Raw genomic sequence first — 25011 nt, 5'->3', positions numbered from 1 at the left:
ATCTTCTCCTTTTAATATTGTGCACTCTGATGTGTGGGGGGCCTTACCACTTACCCTCTATGGGTGGCTACAAATATTTTATCTTGTTCATTGATGACTTTTCTCGGTTTACTTGGATGTCCTGATGAAATCCCGTGATGAAGTTCCCAGACTTGTGAGACAATTCCATGAATTTGTCCTAACCCAGTTTGATACCAGGATTAAAATTTTCAGATCTGACAATGCAAAAGAATATTTTGAGAAGAACTTATCCTACTATCTCTCTGACTTGGGGGTTATTCATCAAAGTTCCTGTGTTAGGACCCCATAACAGAATGGAATTGCTGAAAGAAAAAATAGGCATATTGTTGAAGTTGCAAGAAGTATCTTGTTTGCCTCACATGTTCCTACAAAGTTTTGGGGTGATGTTGTTCTCATTGCTACCTACCTTATAAACCGTATGCCATCCAGGGTCTTGGGGTTTAAGTCTCCTTTCAGTCTCCTTCATCTGGACAAGGAGCTTTTTTCTATTCCTCTTCGTGTCTTTGGCTGCACTTGTTATGTACATATTCCTAGTGTCCAAAGACATAAATTTGAACCAAAAGCCCACAAGTGTATCTTCCTTGGTTATTCCTCCACACAGAAGGGTTACTGTTGCTTTGATCCAAAGATTGGTACTCGATATGTCACAATGGATGTCACCTTTGATGAGCTTTCCTCCTTTTATGGTTCCTCTATGGATGGACATTGTCCTAAGGGGGAGGATTTGTCACAAGTCTTTGCTCTTCCTCTTCTTGTCCCGGTTGAATCTTTTACTGAGTCTCTTTCTTCTTCAAATGAATCAAGGGAGGACCAATCATTCCACTCTCCCTGTCCCAGTGTTCCTCCCCCTTTACCTCCTCGTCCTCTCTTTAATCCCAGGATGTATCAAAGGCAAAGATCCAGAAATGAGCAGGTTGTTTCCCCTACAACACATGAGCCTCATGCACTTCCTTTTACAGATGAGACAACAGGTACTGTTTCAGCCCCTTTGGAGCTATCCTTCCCTGACCTTGATATTCCCATTGCTGTTAGGAAAGGAAAAAGGAAGTGTACTGCACATTGCATTTCCAAACACCTTTCTTATAGTTTGCTTTCTCCTTCATACTTTGCCTACCTTTCTTCTGTTGCTTCTAACCCTATTCCCAAGTTTGTGTCAGAAGCTCTTAATATTTCAGAATGGAGGGATGCTATGAGATCCGAAATTGGTGCCCTGCACAAGAATGACACTTGGGAAGTGGTTGATTTGCTTGAAGGGAAGGATCCAGTTGGCTGTAAGTGGGTCTTTACTATCAAATATCATGCTGATGGCACCATTGAGAGGTACAAGGCTAGGCTTGTTGCAAAAGGCTATACACAGACATATGGGATTGATTATCTGGAGACCTTTGCACTTGTTGCCAAGATGACATCTGTGAGAGTTCTTCTATCTTTGGCTGCTCACTCTGACTGGCTACTTTATCAATTGGATGTAAAGAATGCATTTCTGAATGGTGAATTACATGAGGAGGTTTATATGTCTCTTCCTCCAGGGATGTATGAAACAAATATGAAAGGAAAGGTATGCAAGCTGAAGAGATATTTTTATGGACTAAAACAGTCTCCTAGAGCATGGTTTGAGAGGTTTAGGGCTGCCCTTGTTAATTTTGGCTATGTACAGACATAGTCTGATCATACTCTTTTTATGAAGAGGAAAGGGCTCCTGGCAGTATACCCGATTGTGTATGTTGATGATATTGTTGTGACTGGTAATGATGTTTCAAGAATTAATGATCTCAAATCTTTCCTCCATACAGAGTTTGAGATTAAAGATATGGGGGAATTGAGATACTTCATTGGCATAGAAGTTGCTAGATCCAAGGATGGGATTCTTATCTCCCAGAGGAAGTATGTTCTTGATTTGCTCTCTGAAACAGGGAAGATGGGTGCTAGACTAGTTGCTACTCCTATTGATATGAGTCAAAAACTCTCTGCTTCAGATGGAACATTGTTAGAAGACAAAGGAGTCTTCCAGAGACTTCTTGGAAAACTTCTGTATCTATGCATGACTCGGCCTGACATTGCATATGCTGTCAGTTGCATCAGCCAATTCATGCATGCTCCCCGAGACACTCATATGGCAGCAGCAGAGCGAATCCTGTGTTATTTGAAGGGCTCCCCAGGAAAGGGAATTCTATTTGCCAAGCATGGCCATATGAAATTTGAAGCCTATACTGATGCTGACTGGGCTGGAAACATTGATGACAGAAGATTTACTTTTGGGTACTGCAGCTTGGTGGCTGGTAATATTGTTTCTTAGAGAAGCAAGAAACAATCTGTTGTTGCTCGATCTTCAGCAGAAGCTGAATACAAAGCCATGGCACATGGAGTTTCTGAACTATTGTGGTTAAAATCATTGATGGAGGAACTAGGGATTGAGCATGACAAGCCAATGATGTTATACTGTGATAATCAGGCCGCCATCAACATTGCTCATAACCCAGTACAACATGACAGAACTAAGCATATTGAAGTTGATAGACACTTCATTCAAGAAAGAGTGACTTCGGGTGAAGTATGTCTTCCTTTCATCACCTCTGAAGGACAGTTAGCAGATTTTCTCACCAAGGGCATTCCCAAGGCAAAACTTCAGCATGATACTGGCAAGCTTGGCATGATTGACATCTATGCTCAGCTTGAGGGGGAGTGTAGAGAAGATGGGCCGAATGGCCCATAGGCTGTTTATCCTTTATTATTTTTTATGTTCTTTACTGTAATGGGCCTTATTCTGGGCCTATTTTTTCTATGTTATGTTCTTTTAATTTCTTGCCCAACTAAGGGCCTCTTTGTAAATTATTCAAGTTTAACTTAATAAAACAGTGTTAGGGGGGGTAGGAGGAGAGATTAAGGTTTAAAATTCTCTTTCTCTGAACCCTTATTGCAGCTATCTTCTTCTTCATCTTCTCTTCCTTAGAAGAAGGATTTCTGCTGTTTTCTTTTGATTTCTGCATCTATTCTAAACAGTCCTCCATTCTCAAGGACTGTTTTTCTTCTGTCATCAATCGCATGCCCTCCAAAGTGCTGAACTACATGGCCCCTCATCAGTTGTTGTTCCCTCAGTCCCCTTTATTCTCCATTCCCATGAGAGTTTTTGGTTGTCGTGCCTTTGTTCATGATTTGTCTCCGTCTCGAGGTAAGTTAGACCCTCGGTCCATTCCTCGTATCTTTCTGGGGTATCCCTCATCTCAAAAATGATATCGGTGCTTTGATCCCATTAGTCATAAGTTTTTCGTGTCTATGGATGTGTCCTTATTTGAGTACGAGTCATTCTTCCCTGTTTCTCCTCACGGGGAGAGTAGTAGTGTGGAAGAGGAGAAGCAGGTCCAGGTCCGCAGAGTCTCTCTTCCTTCTATTCCGGACCTTGCTCCTTTTCGTGTCTTCCAACATACACGTCGTAGAGATCAACAATGTGATAGAGATGTGGAGCAGCCAAACATTGAGCAGCCGACATCGTTAGACTCCCAGGAGGTAAGTCCAATCCCTGTTGCACCTGTTGATACCCCCCTACTCCTACTGTGGATGACCTTGACATTCCTATTGCTCAACGAAAGGGAGTCAGGTCATGCACTACCAGACACCCCATTACCCATTTTGCCTCCTATGATCACCTTTCCCCCTCATACCGAGCTTTTCTATCTGCAGTTGATTGCATCCCTGTTCCCAGAAACGTTGTAGAAGCCTTAAAATGCCCCGAATGGACAGATGCTATGAAGGAGGAGATTAATGCTCTTCACAAAAATCAAACTTGGGAATTGGTGGATCTTCCAAAGGGGAAAGACCCCGTGGGGTGTAAATGGGTGTTTATTGTTAAACACAAGGCAGACGGAACAGTTGAAAGGTACAAAGCAAGATTAGTAGCCAAAGGGTACAGTGAACGGGGTTGACTATGATGAGACTTTTGCTCCAGTAGCTAAGATGAACTCAATTACGGTTCTCCTGTCATTAGCTGCTAATCTTGATTGGGAATTGCATCAATTGGACATAAAGAATGCTTTTCTGAATGGTGACTTAGAGGAGGAAGTATACATGGTTCAATCCCCTGGATTCTATGCCAAGGGAAGTGAAAATAAGGTGTGCAAACTGCGAAAGTCCCTTTATGGTTTAAAACAATCTCCCAGAGCTTGGTTCAGTAAGTTTCACATGGCAGTTCAGTAGATGAGCTTTAAACAATGTCAGTCTGATCATACACTCTTTGTGAAGAGATGTCAGGAACAAGTTGCTGTATTGATAGTGTATGTGGATGATATCATCATTACAGGAAGTTGGAGTTCAGAAATACAAAAATTGAAACAATTCCTTGCCTCTAAATTTGAAGTGAAAGATTTAGGTCCCCTGAAGTATTTCCTTGGAATTGTAGTCGTCCGCTTAGAAAAGGGTATCTTTATCTCTCAAAGGAAATACACCCTTGATCTATTACAGGAAACAGGCAAATTAGGTGCAAGGCTAGCAGATACTCCCATGGATGTTGACCACAAGTTGGGTGATTGTCATGATGAACCTCTGAAAGATGTGAAACAGTTCCAAAGGTTGGTGGGAAAGATGATTTATTTGTCCATGACCTGTCCAGACATTGCCTATTCAATTGGGGTTCTAAGCCAATTCATGCATTCTCCTAAGAAACCACACATGGAGGCAGCAGAGAGAGTTCTTAGATACTTGAAAAAATATCCTGGAGCAGGTCTACTATTCAGTAAACATAATCACCTAAAGGTGGAATTCTTTATAGATGCTGATTGGGCAGGTGCTGTGGATGACAGAAATTCCACGAGTGGGTATTGCACATTGTGATCTTGAGAGCTGTACTTGAAGTAGAGGAGAGGAGAACACCACCACTGATATGCTGTGAATGTCGAACTGAATAGCTCAGTCGACAGTACTATTATTTATATTATGATGAAGTACAATGATACAGGAAGTTACTGGAATGCCCCCGATTAGTGATGGGACACCCAGACAACTTAAAACATTAAACAGAATTAGGCCCACTAACATAGGCCCAGTACAGGACAACTTAAACTTAAGTATAGGCTAATAAGAACTCTTATCAGCCGAATACTTATACATACAAAGACTTCAATCCAACACTCCCCCTCAAGCTAAGCATGGATATCAATCATGTTTAGCTTGCCAAGCATGTCCCTAAACTTTGTTGCTGCCAGCCCTTTAGTCAGTACATCTGCAATTTGCATCTCAGATGGAGTATAAGGCACACGGAGTTCACCCGAGACAATTCTTTCTCTAACAAAGTGCCGATCAATCTCAATATGTTTTGTCCTGTCGTGCTGCACGGGATTGTTGGCAATGTTGATGGCAGCTTTATTGTCACAATACAGCCTGAGAGGACCTTCAGCCTTAATGCCAAGTTCATTAAGAAGAGTTTTGAGCCATAAGAGTTCAGCAACCCCGTGAGCCATAGCTCGATATTCTACTTCTGCACTTGATCTAGCCACTACATTCTGCTTCTTACTGCGCCATGTGACCAGGTTTCCTCCCACAAATGTACAGTAACCCGAGGTTGACTTCCTGTTTCCAACAGACCCAGCCCAATCTGCATCAGTGTAGGCTTCAATTTCAATTCTATTGTTTTTCCTGAAGAGAATTCCCTTCCCTGGGCAAGTCTTCAAGTACCTGAGAATCCTTTCAACTGCTTTCATATGAGGGATCTTTGGAGAGTGCATAAATTGATTGACAACATGCACAACATAAGCAATATCTGGCTGAGTGAGGGATAAGTATATCAGCTTCCCTACCAATTTTTGGTATCTCTCTCTATCACAATAGTCCTCCCCTACTGATTCCTGCAGGCCATGATTCTGTTCTATTGGAGTATCTGCTGGCCTGCACCCCATCATGCCTGTTTCCTCTAGGAGGTCAAGAACATACTTCCGTTGACATATGTAGATTCCCTCTCTTGACCGGGCAACTTCAATCTCAAGAAAATATCTCAAATGACCCAAGTCTTTGATCTCAAATTCCGAAGCTAGAAACTCCTTCAGTCTTTTTATCTCTTCCAAGTCATTCCCGGTAATTACCGTATCATCCACATAAACAATGAGTGCAGTAAGTTTGCTATCCTGTCTCCTTATGAACAAGGTATGGTCTGCACCACTCTAAGTGTACCCCACTTTCTTCATGGCCCCACAAAGCCTCTCAAACCATGCACGGGGAGATTGCTTCAACCCATATAATGCTTTCCTCAATTTGCACACCTTTCTACCAAAATCATAGCCTAGTGGAGGTTCCATAAATACCTCTTCATGAAGGTCACCATTTAAGAAGGCATTCTTCACATCTAGCTGATGAAGTTCCCATGAAAAATTTGCTGCTAGTGACAAAAGAACCCGAATTGTGTTGAGCTTTGCTACTGGGGCAAAGGTTTCTTTGTAGTCAATCCCTTCTTTTTGAGTAAACCCCTTTGCCACAAGTCTGGCCTTGTACCTTTCAATAGACCTGTCCTCCCTGTGCTTTATAGTAAACACCCACTTGCACCCAATAGTGCTCTTCCCCTTTGGCAGATCCACTAATTCCCAAGTTCTTGCTTTCATTAGGGCTTTCATCTCTTCATTCATAGCTTCTTTTGACCTTGGATCAGACACAACCTCTGAGTACCTAGAAGGAACACGTACAGAGGAAAGAGCAGACACAAAGGAGTGATAGGCAGTAGAGAAATGTGAGTAAGAAACAAAATCAACAATGGGGTGCCGGGTGGTGCAAGAGCGAATAGGCTTACGGAGAGCAATAGGAAGATCCAAATCAGAAGTATGTGAGTTGGAATTACCTTGGATTGCAGAGACAGATTGATTCGAGTCCAACTGGTTGCTGTCATGAGATTGAGGGCCCTTTTTCTTCTGTTGTATGTAAGTATCTCTTTCTGTTGCCTACTAGAGCCTTCAGGAACATCTGCAGCATCAGGAGAGGTAACCGGCATAGTGGGAGCCTCACTGGGTTGACCTGGAATGCCACAACAAGGAGTAGGAGGAGAGGATGGAAGACCCGAGGTAGATAGGGGAACAAAAAAGGAGGGAGAATGAGAATCCTCTTCCATCCCACTAGTCTCCCCCTGAAGAGGATTCTGAGAAGACTGAAAATAGGGTTGAGACTCAAAGAAGACCACATCTCTGGTGACATACTTTTCTTGGAGACAGGGTCATAACACTTGTAACCCTTTTGTGTAGGAGAGTACCCCAGGAATATTCCCTTTGTAGCCTTAGGATCCAGTTTGGTCTTCTTTGGATCCTTCACATGTATGAAACATATACAACCAAAGACCTAAGGAGGAAGGGAAAAATCTGGAAGAGTGGGACACAAAACGGAGAAAGGGGTTTTCATACCCAACACCTTAGATGGCATCCGATTTATCAGATATGATGCAGTAAGTACCGCTTGAGACCAGTATTGCTTGGGGACTTTGTGCTGGAATAGTAAGGCTCGAGCTGTCTCCAATAGATGTCTATTCTTGCGCTCAACAACCCCATTCTGCCGAGGGGTATAAGCACAGGATGACTGATGTAGTATGCCAGCATCTTCCATGAATAAGTTCAAGGATTTTTCAAAGTATTCAGCAGCATTGTCTGACCTGAATTGCTTAATCTTCCTATTAAACTGCGTTTCAATCATCTTGCAAAATGCCATAGTTATCCGTGGTGCTTCATCCCGTCCTTTTAACAGGTACATCCATGTGCATCGAGAGTAGTGGTCAATAAAACTGATAAAGTACCGGAAGCCATCAAAAGAAACAATGGGTGAAGGGCCCCAGACATCAGAATGAACCAAATCAAAAGGAGCACAAATTTCATTACTGGAAATTGGATACACAGTTCTACATTGTTTTGACACTTGACATACTTCACATGTTAAACTCTGACTTGAAATGCCCTTAAACAGTTTGGGAAACAACATTTCTAATGAAGAGAAAGACACATGACCTAGCCTGGCATGCCAAAGATGCAACTTAGCTTTTTACTCCACATTCTCCAGACTACTACCAACAGATGCTTGTAAGGCTGAACCGATGTCTACATCAAGATAGTAGAGTCCTCCATACTCATGACCGCACCCAATCGTTCTCCTTGTCAATCTGTCTTGGAAGACACAATGAGTAGGAAAAAAGGTTATACTACAGTTCAAATTTTTGGTAAGTTTTGAAACAGACAAAAGATTTGAGGTGAGACTGGGAACATGTAAAACTGATTTAAGAGAGAGGTCCTTGCTTAGGTCAACCATTCCCTTTCCAGAGATAGTGGAGAAAGACCCGTCAACAACTCTCATCTTATCCTGACCAGACAACAAATGATATGAAGAGAATAGGGAAGACATATGTGTCATGTGGTCAGTAGCACCAGAATCAATAACCTAAGAAGTAGAGTCAATAGAGCTAGTGGCACTGAAGGCAGAGGCTGTACCTGATCTGGCAAGAGATGTACAGGCAAAAGAATTATTCCTTAGACGGGCTAATGCCCTGCTAAGGACCTCTACCTCACTAGCAGTGAAGCCCAAAGCACCAGTTCCAGAGGAATCAGCAACCTGTCCCATAAGAGAAGAAGACACTGTTGGAGTATTCTGTGAGTTATCACCATTGTTGCTGGTGACAAGATTCCCACTTGTCGCAGGCCTGTTATCCCTAGAAGAAACTTCTCTGGATATTGGATACATCTTGACTGCAGCCGCTGTGAAGGTGACACTGATTAAGATTAGCTGAAGCAGTTCTGAAGGTTCTGAACCAGTTCTGGAGCAGATTCTGATTGGCCGAAGTGATCACAGCAGGTTCTGAAGCAGTTCTGAAGTAGGTTCTGATTTGCCGAAGTGATTACAGCAGATTCTGACAGCACTCGACACAGTTTCAGACTTGCCGAGGCTGTCACAGTTCTGGAGCAGTTCAGTTACAGCAGCAAGCAAGGAGTTCTGGGCTGGTAACCGACCTGAAACTAAGGGTTCTCAACTATTGTGCTATGCAGACTCCACTTGAACTTCGAGTACTGCAACTGTAAGGAGAGTGTCCCTCCTTCCGGCCAATACTAGGACTGCTGACATCAGTCCTCAACTAGGGTTCACAGTGCTGGACAATCTGGAGCTGGCAGCTCCCTAGGTAATCTTCACTTGAGCTGAAGCAGTTCGGGTACAGCAGTGGTGAGAGGTTCCGGACTGATAACCAACCTGAACATGGGGCTGTTTACCACTGTGCTATGCTGGTTTTGCTGGGGCTTCGAAGCTGCAGTTATGGAGAAGCTCTCCCCCTTTTGGCTAGGGCTAGGACTGCTGAAATCAGTCCTCAATTAGGTCTGTCCTATACAGGCCTCTCTTAGTAGCCAAATAGCTACTATTTGCTGAAAGAAGAACCTAGTAGGGCATCCACTTCTAGGTCTTACCTCCCTTGAGCCCTACAACCCAGGGAAACCCTAGGTTCGAATCTGCTTTGTTCTCTTACAACCCTAGTTTTTTTTTAGCAACCCAGAAAAAGAAGAAAGAAGATGGAAAGAACAGCAAGAGAAGAGAGAGTAGTGCGCCGGCTGAAACCAAAGAGAAGCTAGTGCTCTGATACCATGTGATCTTGAGAACTGTACTTGAAGTAGAGGAGAGGAGAACACCACTAATATGCTGTGAATGTCGAACTGAATAGCTCAGTCGACAGTACTATTATTTATATTATGATGAAGTACAATGATACAGGAAGTTACTGGAATGCCTCCGATTAGTGATGGGACACCAAGACAACTTAAAACATTAAACAGAATTAGGCCCACTAACATAGGCCCGGTACAAGACAACTTAAACTTAAGTATAGGCTTGATAGCTATAAATATATAACTCTAGCAAGTGCATTAGTTATCAAGTAGTATAATAATATCGTTCCCACGGGGATTTAACAAAATAAGTATTAGAATCACGGTCTTCCCTAATTATTTGGACAGTCGAAATTTAGATTTAAGGCAACAAGAACTACTGAAAATAAAAACTGGAACAAAGAGAAAATGGAAACAAAGGTGATTACTAACCGAATATGCAATGATGAAATCGCTAGGACTTTTGGTCCACCTAACCAATGTAATGAATATTGATGGGTCCAATTATCCAAGACTAATTGTTATTCCCATAAGCTGAGATTTTCACAAATTTATTTAATATTCTCTCTCGAGATATACTAAACCTACGCCCATCAGGTAACCCTTCGATCTCTCGAGTAGAGCTCTCAAGATGGAAGTGCATTAAGTCCAAGAAAACCATTAAATTCAGATGAATCATGTATATATATCTCTATATACCATTCAATTCACACTATGAATTATTCTGTCAATTATGTGAATTCCTCTCTCAATTCATTCACATAACCCAAATCAATTAAGAGGTGGCCAAGCTCTTAATTGCATTAAGCACAATAATTCATAGACTATATGGAAATCACAATCTTGGATAAATCAAGAAGATAAAAATATATTCATTAACATGGTTAGGCTTTCCACAGCCCTAGCAAGAAACAAATCAGTTCATAATGGAAGAATTAAAACAAAGAAAGGGGAAAAAAGAACTCTTGAATTCGCCCATGGTGCTGAGATCTCCTCTTCTTGAAGTTTCTTGAATTCTTGAACCTTTCTTGAACCCTTCTTGACTGATTGCTCCTTGCTCCTTGATTCAAATCAGAAGTTGAATGATTGAATGATTCAGTGATCAAGTGATTGTGTGATCCTAAAGCTGGTCTGCCCCCTCCTTTATATAGATTAAAGGGGAGGGGGTGGTATCCTACTTCCTCTTGAAGTTTATCTTTACAAGAATAGAAAGTCCTATCCTAATTCTAATCTTATCTTTTTATCTAATGAACTCAATCCTCTTATCTCTCTAAGATTACATCAAGAATTTAGATCTGGAAGGACTCTTCTCAGTTTCTTATTATTGGATTCGTATTAGACCTCCTCTGCGAATTGGGCTTCAGCCAGGCTTTTCTGCAAGTTGGGCTTCAGCTGCGGATTGGGCCTTCCTATGAAATTGCCGCGACTTCGGGCCCGGATTTGACTTCGATGCAGGCCGAATCTGTGAAAGCCCAAAACATTAAAGTTGTGTCTTTTTCTCTTATCTTTCCAGTGGATCTTGAATCAGCCCATTCGGAGTTCGGATACGCGAGTTAGGCCCAGATTACTGAACGATGTCGAAACTGTGAAAAATCATCCGATTTGTCTTTCTTTGCTCCTGATGCCTTCTTTCATGCCTTGAACAGAAATATGAGTCCAATTAGGTGCTAATTCAGTATAAAAGACAGAATAATTAGAGATAAAAATATGATAAATTCTACTCTCATCAAATCCCCCACACTTAAAACTCTTGCCCGTCCTCGGGCAAGACAAAACTCAAGCAAGAAATAAAGCAAGAAAAAAACTAACTTTCCTACCGATTTTTAAACTCAACTCTCCTTCCTCTTTCTCCACAAATATTCTAGGTTAACTATTGCAAACCATTAAATCAGCACAACCAAGTTATACTCAACTCATCTATCATCCAATCCAATTTTTGCTACTGCAAACCAGGTAATAAATCAGGAAAACCTCTCTTTCTTTTTTTCTCTTTTTTTTTCTTTTTTTTTTCTTTTTTTTTTCTTTTTTTTTTCAGGAGTGAGTGCATTTTATGCTCCGTCTCACTTTTGGATCACTCGCCCTATAGGTGCATTTTATGCTCCGTCCTACTGTTGAATTTCCTGGATAGTAGGTGCATTTTATGCTCCATCCTACTATTGGATTGCTTGGTTGGTTGGTGCATTTTATGCTCCATCCTACCATTGAATTACTTGGTTGGTAGGTGCATTTTATGCTCCATCCTACCAAAAATATTCACCCTATTTACTTAAACTTGAATTTAGGACTAGCTTAACTAGAAATGGCTTCAGATAGGTCGTGTACTTCCTAATTGTATCTCATTACAAGGTTCACAAAAATTTTCCTAGAACATTGTTTCAATTGATTTCAAAAGAGTTGAGTTTTTTTTTTTTTTTTTTTTTTTAAATGCAGAAAACATGACCTAAATCAAATTTTAAAACACCACCTAAATTCTAACCTAAATCCTAAATCCCCTCCCCCACACTTAAAACTTACATTGTCCCCAATGTGAGGTTAAATGCAAAGAAAGGGCCAAAAAAAAAACTAAACTAGAAATGTAAGACAAAGCAAACTTCCCTATCATAAGTCGGATCCTCTAACTCTCGTGGTTTCAGCTTTCGGTGTGCTCCCCTTCCATCCATCATGGGTGGGTTTAAATATGGAACAGGGGCTTGCAAAATAGAGGGTAACGATCTCTTATTAGAAATCAACAACATATTATAATGAACCTTACCTTGTCTTGGCTTGCACCCTTCCTGGCCAGCCTTCAAATTGTTCAAAACCTCCTTAACTTCCTCATCCAAGTTAGCTTTAAGACTCTTTCACGGTAGGGGAGAGGAAGTTTAATAGCATCTGAACATAGTTTAGGTGTACTCCCTTCGATCTTCTTTTGCAGATCGGCCACATCAGCTTCCTTATCATCCTTTCGGGGTTTGCCAAATGTCTTCCCACTTCCTAAAGCTATGGCATTTACTTGCTCTTTTGGATTCTTCTCCGTATTGCTGGGTAGCTGTTCCTCTTTTCTTTCCGACAACAGATGCACAATCTACCCCACTTGAACTTCTAAGTTCTTAATCGATGCTTCATGGCTTTGGAATTTTGCTTCAGTAGCATTGATGAACTTAGAAATCATCTCCTCCAAATTACTCTTTTTTTCTTGTGGGGGTGGTTGTTGGAATCCCATGGGTGCCTTTTGTTGATTGTTGTTCCATGAAAAGTTTGGATGATCCCTCCACCCTGGGTTGTATGTGTTTGAGTAGGAGTTGAAATTCGGCCTGCCAGCATGAGAGATAAGATTAGCATTCTCATATGAAGTGAAAGGACTACTTAATGGACAATCAGAATTAGCATGTCCTATTTGACAACAGAAATCACATGGGATGCTAGATAATGTATTTATTGCTGCAATATTAAGAGTATCAAGTTTCTTATTCAGATTAGCAAGTTGAGCCGATAGAGCAGCAAAGGAATCGATATGGTGTACTCCCCTTTGATTGGTTTGATCATTACTCCATTGGTAGTTGTTTGACACCATCTCTTCTACTAGGTCATAGGCTTCCTCTGGTGTTCTTCTCATGATAGTGCCACCTGCGGCTGCATCAATAATATATCGATTAGGGGGGGTAATGCCATTATAAAAGGTCTGATTTTGATACCAAACTGGTATTCCATGGTGAGGATACCCTCTAAGCATCTCTTTAAATAAAGAAGGGTTCTTTCTATTTCAGGATCGAATCTTGCTAGTCCTTCTTTTCCAGTGTGTGTCATGCACTAATAAATCTGAACACAGCAAGAGTTCGAACAAATAAACAAAAGTGAAAATAATAACAGAAATAAAAAGAAAATAAAAACAGAAATAAAAGGTTCAAATTAATCAAGGTTAACAAATTCTAATATTATTTTAGGATTAAATCCCCGGCAATGGCGCCAAAAACATGATAGCTATAAATATATAACTCTAGCAAGTGCACTAGTTATCAAGTAGTATAATAATATCATTCCCACGGGGATTTAACAAAATAAGTATTAGAACCACAGTCTTCCCTAATTATTTGGGCAACCGAAATTCAGAATTGAGCAAGGACTATTGAGAATAAAAATTAGCATAAGAAAATAAAAGCGAAGGTGATCACTAATCGAATCTGCAAAGGATGGAATCGCTAGGGCTTTTGGTTCACCTAACCAATGCAATGAATATTTATGGGTTCAATTTACCAAGATTAGTTGTCATTCTCATAAGCTGAAGTCTTTCCAATTTTATTTAATATTCTCTCTCGAGATATACTAAACCTACGGCCATCAGGTAGCCCTTCGATCTCTCGAGTAGAACTCTCAAGATGGGAGTGCATTAAGTCCAAGAAGACCATGAAATTCAGATGAATCATGTATATATATCTCTATATACCATTCAATTCACACTATGAATTATTCAGTCGATTATGTGAATTCCTCTCTCGATTCATTCGCATAACTCAAATCAATTAAGAGGTGGCCAAGTTCTTAATTGCATTAAGCACAATAATTCATAGACTATATGAAAATCACAATCATGGATAAATCATAAAGATAAAAATATATTCATTAACATAATTAGGCTTTCCTCAGCCCTAGCAAGAAATAAATCAGTTCATGATAAGAGAACTAAAGCAAACAAAGGGAAAGAAAGAACTCTTGAATTCGTCCATGGTGCTGAGATCTCCTCTTCTTGTCGCCACCTTCTTCTTGAGATTTCTTGAATTCTTGATCTCCTTTCCTCTCTTTCTTGACTTCTTTTCTCCTCTCTTGACTGATAGCTCAATGCAATTTGTGATCCCCTCCAGAGATTGAGTGATGCCTAAAGCTGGTCCTTCCCCTCCTTTATATAGCTTAAGGGGAGGGGGTGGTCTTCTACTTCCTCTTGAAGTTTATCTTACAAGTCCTATTCTAATTATACTCTTATCTCTTTATCTAATGAACTCAATCCTTTTATCTTTCTAAGATTACATCAAGAATTTAGATCTGGAAGGACTCTTCTCAGTTTCTTGTTCTTGGATTCGTATTAGACCTCCTCTGCGAATTGGGCTTCAGCCAGGCTTTTCTGCAAGTTGGGCTTCAGCTGTGGATTGGGCCTTCCTAAGAAATTGCCGCGACTTCGGGCCTGGATTTGACTTCGATGCAGGCTGAATCTATGAAAGCCCAAAACATTAAAGTTGTGTCTTTTTCTCTTATCTTTCCAGTGGATCTTGAATCAGCCCATTCGGAGTTCGGATACGCGAGTTAGGCCCAGATTATTGAACGATGTTGAAACTGTGAAAAATCATTCGATTTGTCTTTCTTTGCTCCTGATGCCTTCTTTCATGCCTTGAACAAAAATATGAGTCCAATTAGGTGCTAATTCAGTATAAAAGACAGAATAATTAGAGATAAAAATATGATAAATTCTACTCTCATCAAGGCTAATAAGAACTCTTATCAGCCGAATACTCATACATGCAAAGACTTCAATCCAACACACATTTGTGGGAGGAAACCTAGTGACTTGGAAAAGTAAGAAACAAAGTGTGGTAGCAAGATCAAGTGCTGAAGCTGAATATAGAGCTTTGGCACATGGGGTGGCTGAAGTCCTTTGGCTAAAGAATCTTCTAGGGAAGCTTGGAGTTGTTGTTCATAATCCTATGTTTCTTTACTGTAACAACAAGGCAGCCATAAACATCGCCAGCAACCCTGTCCTACATGAGAGGACCAAGCACATTGAGGTGGACAAACACTTCATAAAGGAAAAATTGGAAAAAAGAGAAATTTGCATCCCTTATCTCAACTCCAAGGAACAACTCGCTGATGTCCTCACAAAAGGGCTTCCATACTCGCGGCACAATGAGTTATGTGACAAGCTGGGCATGATAGACATATTCAGCCCAACTTGAGGGGGAGTGTTGTAAGGCCTATTTAATTGTTACTTTATAGTTGTTGTTAGTAGGTTGTCCTCTTAAGATACTGTTAGTTAGTTATTTTTCCTTCTTTTTTTATTAGTTTGTCTCTAATGTGTGCCGCCAGGGGCATACTTGTAATTTCTATTCTTTTTATTAAGTTAATATAAATAGTGAACTGGCGGCCGCCAGAGAGGTCAGTTCTTTTTCTCTCAATCGTATCTTCCTCTCCTTCTCTTTTTCTCTCTCTCTCTCTCATCTCCCACTCTCCATGAATGATTACAGTTTTGATAGCTTAGAAGACTCACAATTAATCTGGACAAATTTATTCCTTTAAATAATGCTGGAAACAAAAGACTTAATGAAAAAAATGAAAGATGACCTAAACGATAATGACACAACATGACTTGACTAACTGACTCTGACACATGTGACCCAAAAGCAACTTTTTGAGGTGGTACTTGACTTTGCTCAAGCATGTCTAGTCCCATTCACCTCATGGCCACTCCCAACCATGGTTCAAAGTATCGATATGCCTTTGTGTATCGGCAGAGGCGTATCAGTACTTTGAACCATGCGGAAATATGTTTTTTTTTTTTTAATTTTTTTTTGAATTTGGTTTTTGGGTAGTTTAATACCCATATTTTTTATTAGAAAATAGTGGGGTCTTGAAACACCTGCTAACAGGCGTATCGGGACCCAAAAGATACGATACGATATGCCTGATATGGGGTGTATCGCATCGATTTTTTGAACCTTGCTCCCAACCGCTTTTTGAGATTTCATGTACTGAAAAACACAATATGAAGGAAAGAAGGTTACATTGCAATTCAAGGATTTTGTCAAGTTACTAACTGAAAGAAGGTTAGTATTAAGCTTAGATACATGAAGAACTAAATATAAAGTGAGGGAATCTGAGGTTCTAATGTTTCCTTTGCCTGATATAGGAGCAATAGAGTCATCAAGAAGGGAAGTTTTATCTCTACTAGATAAAAGTTGATATGAAGTAAATAAATGGGACATACCTGTCATGTGGTTAGAAGCACCAAAATCTATTATCCAAGGGATCCTATGATTACTTGAGACAAAAACATGATTCATAGTGTCATGAATACCTAAGTGGAAATATGCTGATGAAGGGTTGTTTCCTGAAGCAGTTGTAGTAGCAAATTCTAGGCAGATGATGATGCGGCCATACTTTTCATACTCTACTCTGGTAGTTGCAAGCTGTTCCCCCATAGATTTCTTATCATTGGACCCTTTCTCCACCTTAGAAGAGGCTACATTAATATTGCCACCTCTCCTACTCCCATTCTTCTTATCATTGTTATTGGTCTTGAATCTTGGAGGTAAAAGCTTTGGGTGTAGCTTCCAACAAGTGTCCTTTGTGTGCTTAGGTTTCTTGTAGTACTCACACACCACATCTTTCTTCTTAGTGGTAACCCTTGGTTTTATAATTCATTTTACCATTAGCAAGGTGATCAACTAGGGCTTTTGCAATTTGTACCTGTCTCCTACTCTTCTCACTACTAACCATAACATGAGCTTGAGAATTGAGATATGGACACCTAATCCTTTGCTAGAATGTTTTGTTTGACAATATCATGTTTGGGGTCGAGTCTAGTAAGGAACTCAAAGACCAAATTCCTCTCCACTAACTTCCTATGGGTCTTAACATATTTAGTGCACCCCTACACAGCAGTCTCCATCAGATCAATCTCCTGCCAAAGAGATTTCAGCATTGAGAAGTATATGGCTAAAGGCTTCTCACCCTCTCTTAGATTATTCATACCATTCTTTAATTTGTAGGCCATAGCAACATTCAATTTCTGGGAATAGGTCTTTGTAACACTATCCCACACCTCTTTTGTGGTATCCATCAACAAATAGTGTTGACTAATGTGAGGTTGGATGAATTTACTAGCCAATCTACAATTGTATAGTTTTCCTGCATCCGCCTTTCATAGGCAAGTTCTCCTTAGACCGATTCTTACTCCCAGTGATTTACCCCCATTTTCCTCTATTGCAAACATGGGTCTTAATTGATCAAGATCATGCTAGATAATTAGTTCCATCTAACTTCACTGATGTTACTAGTCCTAACAAAGTCTCCACAAACCCTCCTGGGCTAAACCTAGACTTCATAGGTTCTTTCGTCTCACCTCTAGTTTGCTGCATTAACTAAACAGAAACAAATGAAAATAAAATTAGGGTGCTACTGATAAAAGAACACTACCCTATGGCCAAAACTACTCTTTAACCAACCAAAATTAGGGTTTTACTGGACTTGGCACCCCAAGAGAAAGAGAGAAAGTCTAGTCGCTCCTTCCTGGGACCCCAAAAACCTTTCCAACATAGATCAATCTCAATATTGATAAAAAAACTTCTATTCTTGCCCCAAGCGCCAGGTCCAATTTGTCTCTATATCCCTTAATCCCATTCTCCAATTAGCTAGGGTTTTTGGGAAACCCTCCAAGAACCTGTCTTGGGCTTCAAACAAAGACTGTAATCTTCTCCAAAAACCTCCCCCAACTGGGCTGTATTAATTGTTAATCAATTAGCCAATCAATTCTCCATACCAAGTTGCAAATCACACCTGCACAAGTTTGAAAAATAAAGCAAAAAGGAAGAAGAAGATGGAAGAAAGAGAGTTTAGTAGAGGAAGAAGAAGAGAAGGGAATAAAGGGAAGAAAGAAGAGAGTTGATTGAACCTCTCCTTAGTCTTGTAAATTAATTTTATTTATCTGATTTGTAAAGTTGTACAATGACAAGAGTGCCCTCAATAGGGCGGCTATTAAATAGACAATAAAAGGAAGAAAGCTGGCCCATAAACTGAGGCCCACTAACTGAAAACATAACATACTAATGACCCACAAAATAAAGGACTAAGGCCCATTCTGCCCATCATCTCTGCAGAAAAGAAAAAAAAAATTGAAGGGGTAGAACCCTTGATGGGACATAGAGAGAGCTGATGCTCTATTTTGCTTATAGAACTTGAGAGAGATAGAACAAAAGGAGAATACCATGATGAAGAGTATGAGTTAAAGCTCTACCACAAAAGGCCTGTTTTAGGTGATTGTAGTTTTATTCACATGTTAGAGAGATTTTGGGTCTAACTCCATTGTTGATTATGGTTTGGCAACCTAGAGGGCATCTGGGTCAGCGGACTTCAAAGTACCATGGGCCCCATGGAAGAAAACCCCAAATTTCGTGGAAACTTGTGAGTCTAAGATATGGTTCTTTTTTTACTTCCTCTCTATCTGCATCATACTTCTCAGGGAAAGTGAGAGAATCTTAAAGCAAACAGTGTAAATTCAAGCAACTGTGTCCATCGTTTATGGTCCTTTGGCTAAATAATAAGTTATTGGTAGTTTAGTGCCCGTTTGGGAGGCCTTTCACATGGAAACTTTTGGTATTGCAAGGTGGGCCCACTTGGACAGCCTATAAGCAATGTTTAGTGTAAAATGCAGAAAGCCAAATTAGCTGTATTTCAACAAAAAATGGCTTTCCCATGAAGCTTCTTTTAGTGACTTCTCCAAAGAAGCTCAACGAAAGTGACTGAACCAACTTCAGCCACCCAATAATGGTAATTAAAAACCATGCTTGGTTGTGCACATGAACTGGTTGGTCATGGAAATGGAGAAAGAAATCTAGTTTTGTTGCTCATATGCTGTTCCACGGGGACAGTTGTGTAGTCTTCATCTATGCCAATGTTCTAAAAAGTTTATGATGCTTATGCTTTGGGGTTTTCCTCCAGGCAAGGCTCAAGGAAAATACCTCAAGGCTCAACTTTGAGGCTCTATCCTGAATGTACGAGGCATATTCTTCTCATACTGAGATGCCTTATGTGTGCATTTGTATTGTAAATGTAAATGCATCTATCTATGTGTACTGTGGTTATATTTATGCTTTTGACATAATTTAAAATCATTTGAGGTATTCTTTATCTTTAAGGGCTTTATTAGATGATTTTTAAGGATCTGTCTGCTTTCTCTAAAGTTCCTAATATTCTCAAGTTGCTTTTTATGTGATCATTTATCCATTTTATGCCTTTTCTACATAAAAAATTACTTGTGCATATTTCTGTACTTCCCCTCATTTTAGATTCATGTTTTTTTCCTTAAAAAATGTGGTAACTCATGAGGACTGATCCTCATCCCTTGAATCATGTGCCTCATGTATCTTAAGGTCCTAGTACATCCTCATGAGGCCTAAGCCTCATTCCTTGAAGTATATGTCATGCATCAGAATTTTTAGACACTGATCCATTTTAAACGTTATCTTCTTTCTGGTAGTTTCAGCTTCAAACTAGTAAGAGAGGGCCTCTTACAAAACATCTCTTTTTTTGAATATGGAGTTCATTCTAAAGTTGTATTTTATTTTATTACTTCTGCCACTTGCTGACTCTAGTATCTTATTTTTTTATTCTTTTGTTGGAGATTGTAGCTTATTTTTAAACTTCTCATCTTTTATTCTTTCTTGATCCCTTCTTTGCTAATTAAATGCAGCACGGGACATAAGAGAGAGGTTGTTCTTCAAAAGGAACTGGTATGGATTATGCATTTAAGAATGATAATTCTTCTAAAAGATTTGGTATGGCTTTTGCATTTCTACTTACTAAGATTTCTGGAGATGATATGTACTTCATATTGCTATGGAAGACAATAGTGTTCTGGGATTAAAATCAATTCAGTCCAGTTTCAAGTCAAACTACAAAATAGACCAAGTTCATTCCAATATAAATCAAAACTTGAATTCTGAAAGTCATTCCATCTTTGAATTTATTGATAACTTCTTATAGCACCCTCTAATGTAAAAGATTAAGATCACCCTCTTCACTGATGGAATCTTGGTAAGCCAAGTCAGTTTGGAATGCTTTTGAGCTTCCAAAAACCAATAATTTTTAGATCATCACTTGGCCCTAAGAATGCCCCATAAGAGAGGTTTGTATGGTCATTTCAGGTCAAACGTGAATGCATCTTCTGGAAAACAGGAGCCAAAAATGCCAAAATCATGGATTTGGTGAACCAAGATGGTGGTTTGAAGGAGGATACGGAAAGACTTGTTATACATGAGTCACTCTTGCAGCTAGTCAGACAGAATCAGGCATGTGGTGCTCATTCAGAGTTGCCATCACCAAACATTGCTCTTGCTCCTGCTCCATGTGGTCAGAAGATTCCTCTCTATGATATAGCCCATAGCAGGGCTGGGGATAAAGGAAATGACTTGAATTTCTCAATTATACCCCATTTCCCTCCAGATATTGAGAGGCTGAAGTTGATCATAACACCCAAATGGGTGAAGGAGGTGGTATCAACTCTTCTAGATACCACTTCATTTCCTGATCCAGATGCTATCAAGAAAAGAAACAGTTGGGCTGATGAACATGTAAAGGTGGAGATTTATGAAGTTGAAGGAATACATTCTTTGAATGTTGTGATTCGTAACATCCTTGATGGTGGTGTCAATTGTTCCAGGCGGATTGATCGGCATGGAAAGACCATCTCAGATCTTATATTGTGCCAGCAAGTCATATTGCCTCCTTGACACTTGGTGCAACTTTGCATTGTTGCTTATTTGCTTTTTTTGATCAGTGGGCAGCATTTTCATTGTTTTGTATCTTGGAAAGCTGTGTCCCACAAGATGAATAATGGCTGGAAAATAAGCTACCTGGCCATGAAAATATTATAAAACAGAAATATGTACTCATGGAAATAGTCTGCAGAATACTTGTATATGAGACCACATGTTTTTCTTTTTTTTTTTTTAAATTTAATTTTCTGGCAAAATGTTTGTCCAATTTTCATGCCTAATTCCACTTCAGGACAATGTGCAAGAAGATGCTATGTTTTGAAGTCTAATTCCAAGTAGAAGGAATACATTCTTTGAATGTTGTGATTCGTAACATCCTTGATGGTGGTGTCAATTGTTCCAGGCGGATTGATCGGCATGGAAAGACCATCTCAGATCTTATATTGTGCCAGCAAGTCATATTGCCTCCTTGACACTCGGTGCAACTTTGCATTGTTGCTTATTTGCTTTTTTTGATCAGTGGGCAGCATTTTCATTGTTTTGTATCTTGGAAAGCTGTGTCCCACAAGATGAATAATGGCTGGAAAATAAGCTACCTGGCCATGAAAATATTATAAAACAGAAATATGTACTCATGGAAATAGTCTGCAGAACACTTGTATATGAGACCACATGTTTTTCTTTTTTTTTTTTTAAATTTAATTTTCTGGCAAAATGTTTGTCCAATTTTCATGCCTAATTCCACTTCAGGACAATGTGCAAGAAGATGCTATGTTTTGAAGTCTAATTCCAAGTAGAACGGTACGTACTCCTGAAATTTTGAAGTTATAACATATATACTTGTTTAGAATCACAGTAAGAAAACGCATTTTTCTTTCTATAAATCTTTTGAATAATACATTTCGTTCTGCTTTAAATTGAAAAGTTGGAATTAGATTTCTAGAGATGGCACTCGCTTGCAACTTTGCAAGTTGATTGTTCTATAGTGGAATAAAAAGTTGGCTTGGACTTTAAGCTCAGTTTATTTGCAGTGTGAATTTCATTTGCACTGGTGTAAATGCATGGGAGTGCAAATAGGCTGAGAATAAATTCTGGTTCACTTTTGTTTCATATTTGATTTGTTTGAGGAGAAAAATGAAGTCCCCATTTTATATGAAAGAGAATGGAGATAGAAGAAGGGTCATTTGTTTTGGAGTGTGATAGGAAGAAAAATAATGTGGTTCCTACTTTACATGAGAAGAATCGAGGTAGAAGGAAAGTGGTGCAAATTTTGCATCAATTTTTGGGACGCAAAATTTGCACTGCTAGTGATTGCAAATAAAACAAGAAGTGAAAGTTTTATATCAGATAGGAGTACAAATCATAATTACAAATAAACATATGCAAAACTGAACTGGATGCAAAATTTGCACCCCCTCAAAGAACTGGATACAAAATCTGTATCCAGTTCAGATATTTGTAACTACAAAAAGAGCCTTGGTATGTTTTATTGCTGTCTTCATCCATCGGGAATTTGAATTGTAATACTAGTTGATTTAAGATCTTTACTGATGATATGGATTTTGCACATGTCAATGTTAATTCAACTTTTCAACCATGCCAAGTTACAGGATTCGCAAGGCAACTCAATTAACACCTAATTTCAAATTATTGGTATTGTTTGAAAGCTGCAAATTCTGCTTGGAACTACATGTATGTTGCTTGACATAGAGCAATTCAACTAATTGGCAGTAGTGAATGTGGTAATGACACCAAATAAATAAATTTGACTTTCAAGAAAAAGGAAATCGGTGGTCTTAGGTGTCCAATTTGGGGAGTCTGGTTACTTTGATAGAGTTGGGATCTCCTTCCAACATGACCTGTGTCCGCACATCTCACCATAAGACTGGAACCCACCATGTATGAGATGTGCAGATTCCAGATCTCCTGCCCACGTCTACCCACAACACACTACCCCCGTGAATTGAGAACGTCACCCCCTGCATAATACTATATAGGAGGATGAGATGTTCTCTATGTGTGGTTGCAATGTTATGTGGGTAGACGTGGGCAGAGTTTGTGTGGGCAGGAGATTCGGACTCAGATGTGCAGGCACATCATATTGGAAGGTTTTTTATTGGCAGGAAATTGGGACTCATTTTTGTAGGTGGTCCTACCAACGGATCAGTGCCGATTGCAGTGTTAGCTTAATTAGGATTAAGGGTGCAAGATGGTGGTTCAGGCTCTGAGCCTGTATCGACCCAATTAGAGCTTTTTAATGGGTTGGGCTTAATTTATGAAAGTTAATCTGGGCCTTGCCATGAAAATCAAGCTTACCTTGAATGGGCTTGGGTGGGACCGTGAGAGGCCTTGGGTGGTATGGACTCAGCTCAACCCAATCTGGCCCCATACAAACGTCTATAACAAGCAAGCAAAAAGGACAGAGCATTGCGGGTTGTATTATATTATGATAGCGCAAATCTACAAATATCTATGATGTAGGAAAGGTATGATAACAGAGGAACTATGACCAATCACACCCTTCCCCATGAGTTCTGCCTAACTGATTGGTTACCACTTTATGTTATCAAATTTTCAGGTATGATACCCAAAAACCCGATACCTACTGGCCGTGGACTTCTCCTAGGGTGATCATAGGCCACTGGGCCAGACTGAGCCTGATTTCAGGCTTGTCCTTTAAATATACAATATTAAATAATATTTTATATTTAAATGGCATATAATATGTATATAAATATATTTTATACATTATAGAATATAAAATATTATATATAATATACTAGTCCGGCCCTTGTGATGCATGGGTTTTGTTAAGTAAAACTAAAATAGAAGGAACCCTCCAATGTTCCTTAGTTTTTAATGCTAAGGAGAATATTAACCTATCTTTAAGAAGATTCCCTGAATGATAATTTATGACTTTCTTGATAAAAATTAAAATTAATTACATCTAAATATTAGGCATGAATAACCATATGATAGTAACTGAATCTCCTATAAATATTTACATAATTAATAATTAAATAATCTAATTTACAGTAATTATTAATAGTTACTTCTATTATAACTAAACTTAAGGTGAAGTTAGTGTAAATACCAAAGCTTAAGCTTACTTAACTTTAATGTAATAATTTTTCTATTTTAGTTATTTTAACTTGATCTATTTAGATTAAGTAATTGTAATATTAATTTCCTAAGTTGTAAGTTGATTAAGTACAACATTTTGTTTTTAATAACACACCTTATCATATATTAATTGTAGACTTGTTTGGGGCTGGGGTTGGGTCAGGTTTTATCACTTATCAAGAGAAAATATCTAGGCTTGAGCTTGAGCTTGGCCCTTATATAAAACCCAAAGCTCGGGGTCCAAGTTCGAAGCCCAGTCTGAATAGGAAGTAAAAATAAATTTGTGACCCATGCACAATTTATTATATATTGCCAATTATCAACCAAAAAAAGAAACTATCTAACATATGCAAGTATAAGCAATAAGAAGAACAAAGAACATAGGAGATTTACAGAGGTTCCATTTTACAACTTCAGTGGGACTTGTGGGTGTCAACAAGACCTTTTTCCAAATAATAACTTGTAGATTCTATCAAAACCTTCTCCCGTGTTCAATCCCTGAACACTACAACACAACAAAACCAGAATTCTTCTAGTCACCTGAAAGTTACCATTCTCTTGCAAATATAGTACTAATACAAGATAAAACAATCAAGCTTTTGCCTCTACAAGGCTGATATATCAATAATAAGTAAACTATTCGGTATGCAACAAAGCTTAGTGTAAAATAGGGCTCAAGAGATCATTGGAACTCAAGGTATATGCAATTTCTCTCTTTAAAGGCTTTCATACACTAGGATTTTTCTTCTCTCTCTCTCTCTCTCTTCAGCTCATGGGAACATTTATTGATTTTTCTTTTGTTTCCTTGCTTTTTC

General features: G+C 39.3%; 1 protein-coding gene across 5 annotated transcripts in view; it reads left to right on the top strand.

Moving 5' to 3' along the window:
- Window positions 1-21779, top strand: part of LOC104608736 (propionyl-CoA carboxylase) — a 59953-nt gene extending 38174 nt beyond the window's left edge. For all 5 annotated transcript variants that reach the window (XM_010274810.3, XM_088889985.1, XM_088889983.1 and 2 more), the window contains 2 exons: window positions 20050-20089; window positions 20504-21779. In XM_010274810.3, the coding sequence (XP_010273112.1) occupies window positions 20050-20089; window positions 20504-21088 (625 nt within the window). In that variant the 3' untranslated portion in view covers window positions 21089-21779. The remainder of the gene's footprint in view (window positions 1-20049; window positions 20090-20503) is intronic.
- The last annotated feature ends 3232 nt before the right edge of the window (window positions 21780-25011 follow it).

This window comes from Nelumbo nucifera, chromosome 6, assembly GCF_055504915.1.
Source record: "Nelumbo nucifera cultivar China Antique chromosome 6, China Antique-T2T, whole genome shotgun sequence".
NCBI classification, from domain to species: domain Eukaryota; kingdom Viridiplantae; phylum Streptophyta; class Magnoliopsida; order Proteales; family Nelumbonaceae; genus Nelumbo; species Nelumbo nucifera.
Note: the sequence above shows the minus strand (reverse complement) of the source record. Positions and strands in the feature narration are given on the sequence as shown.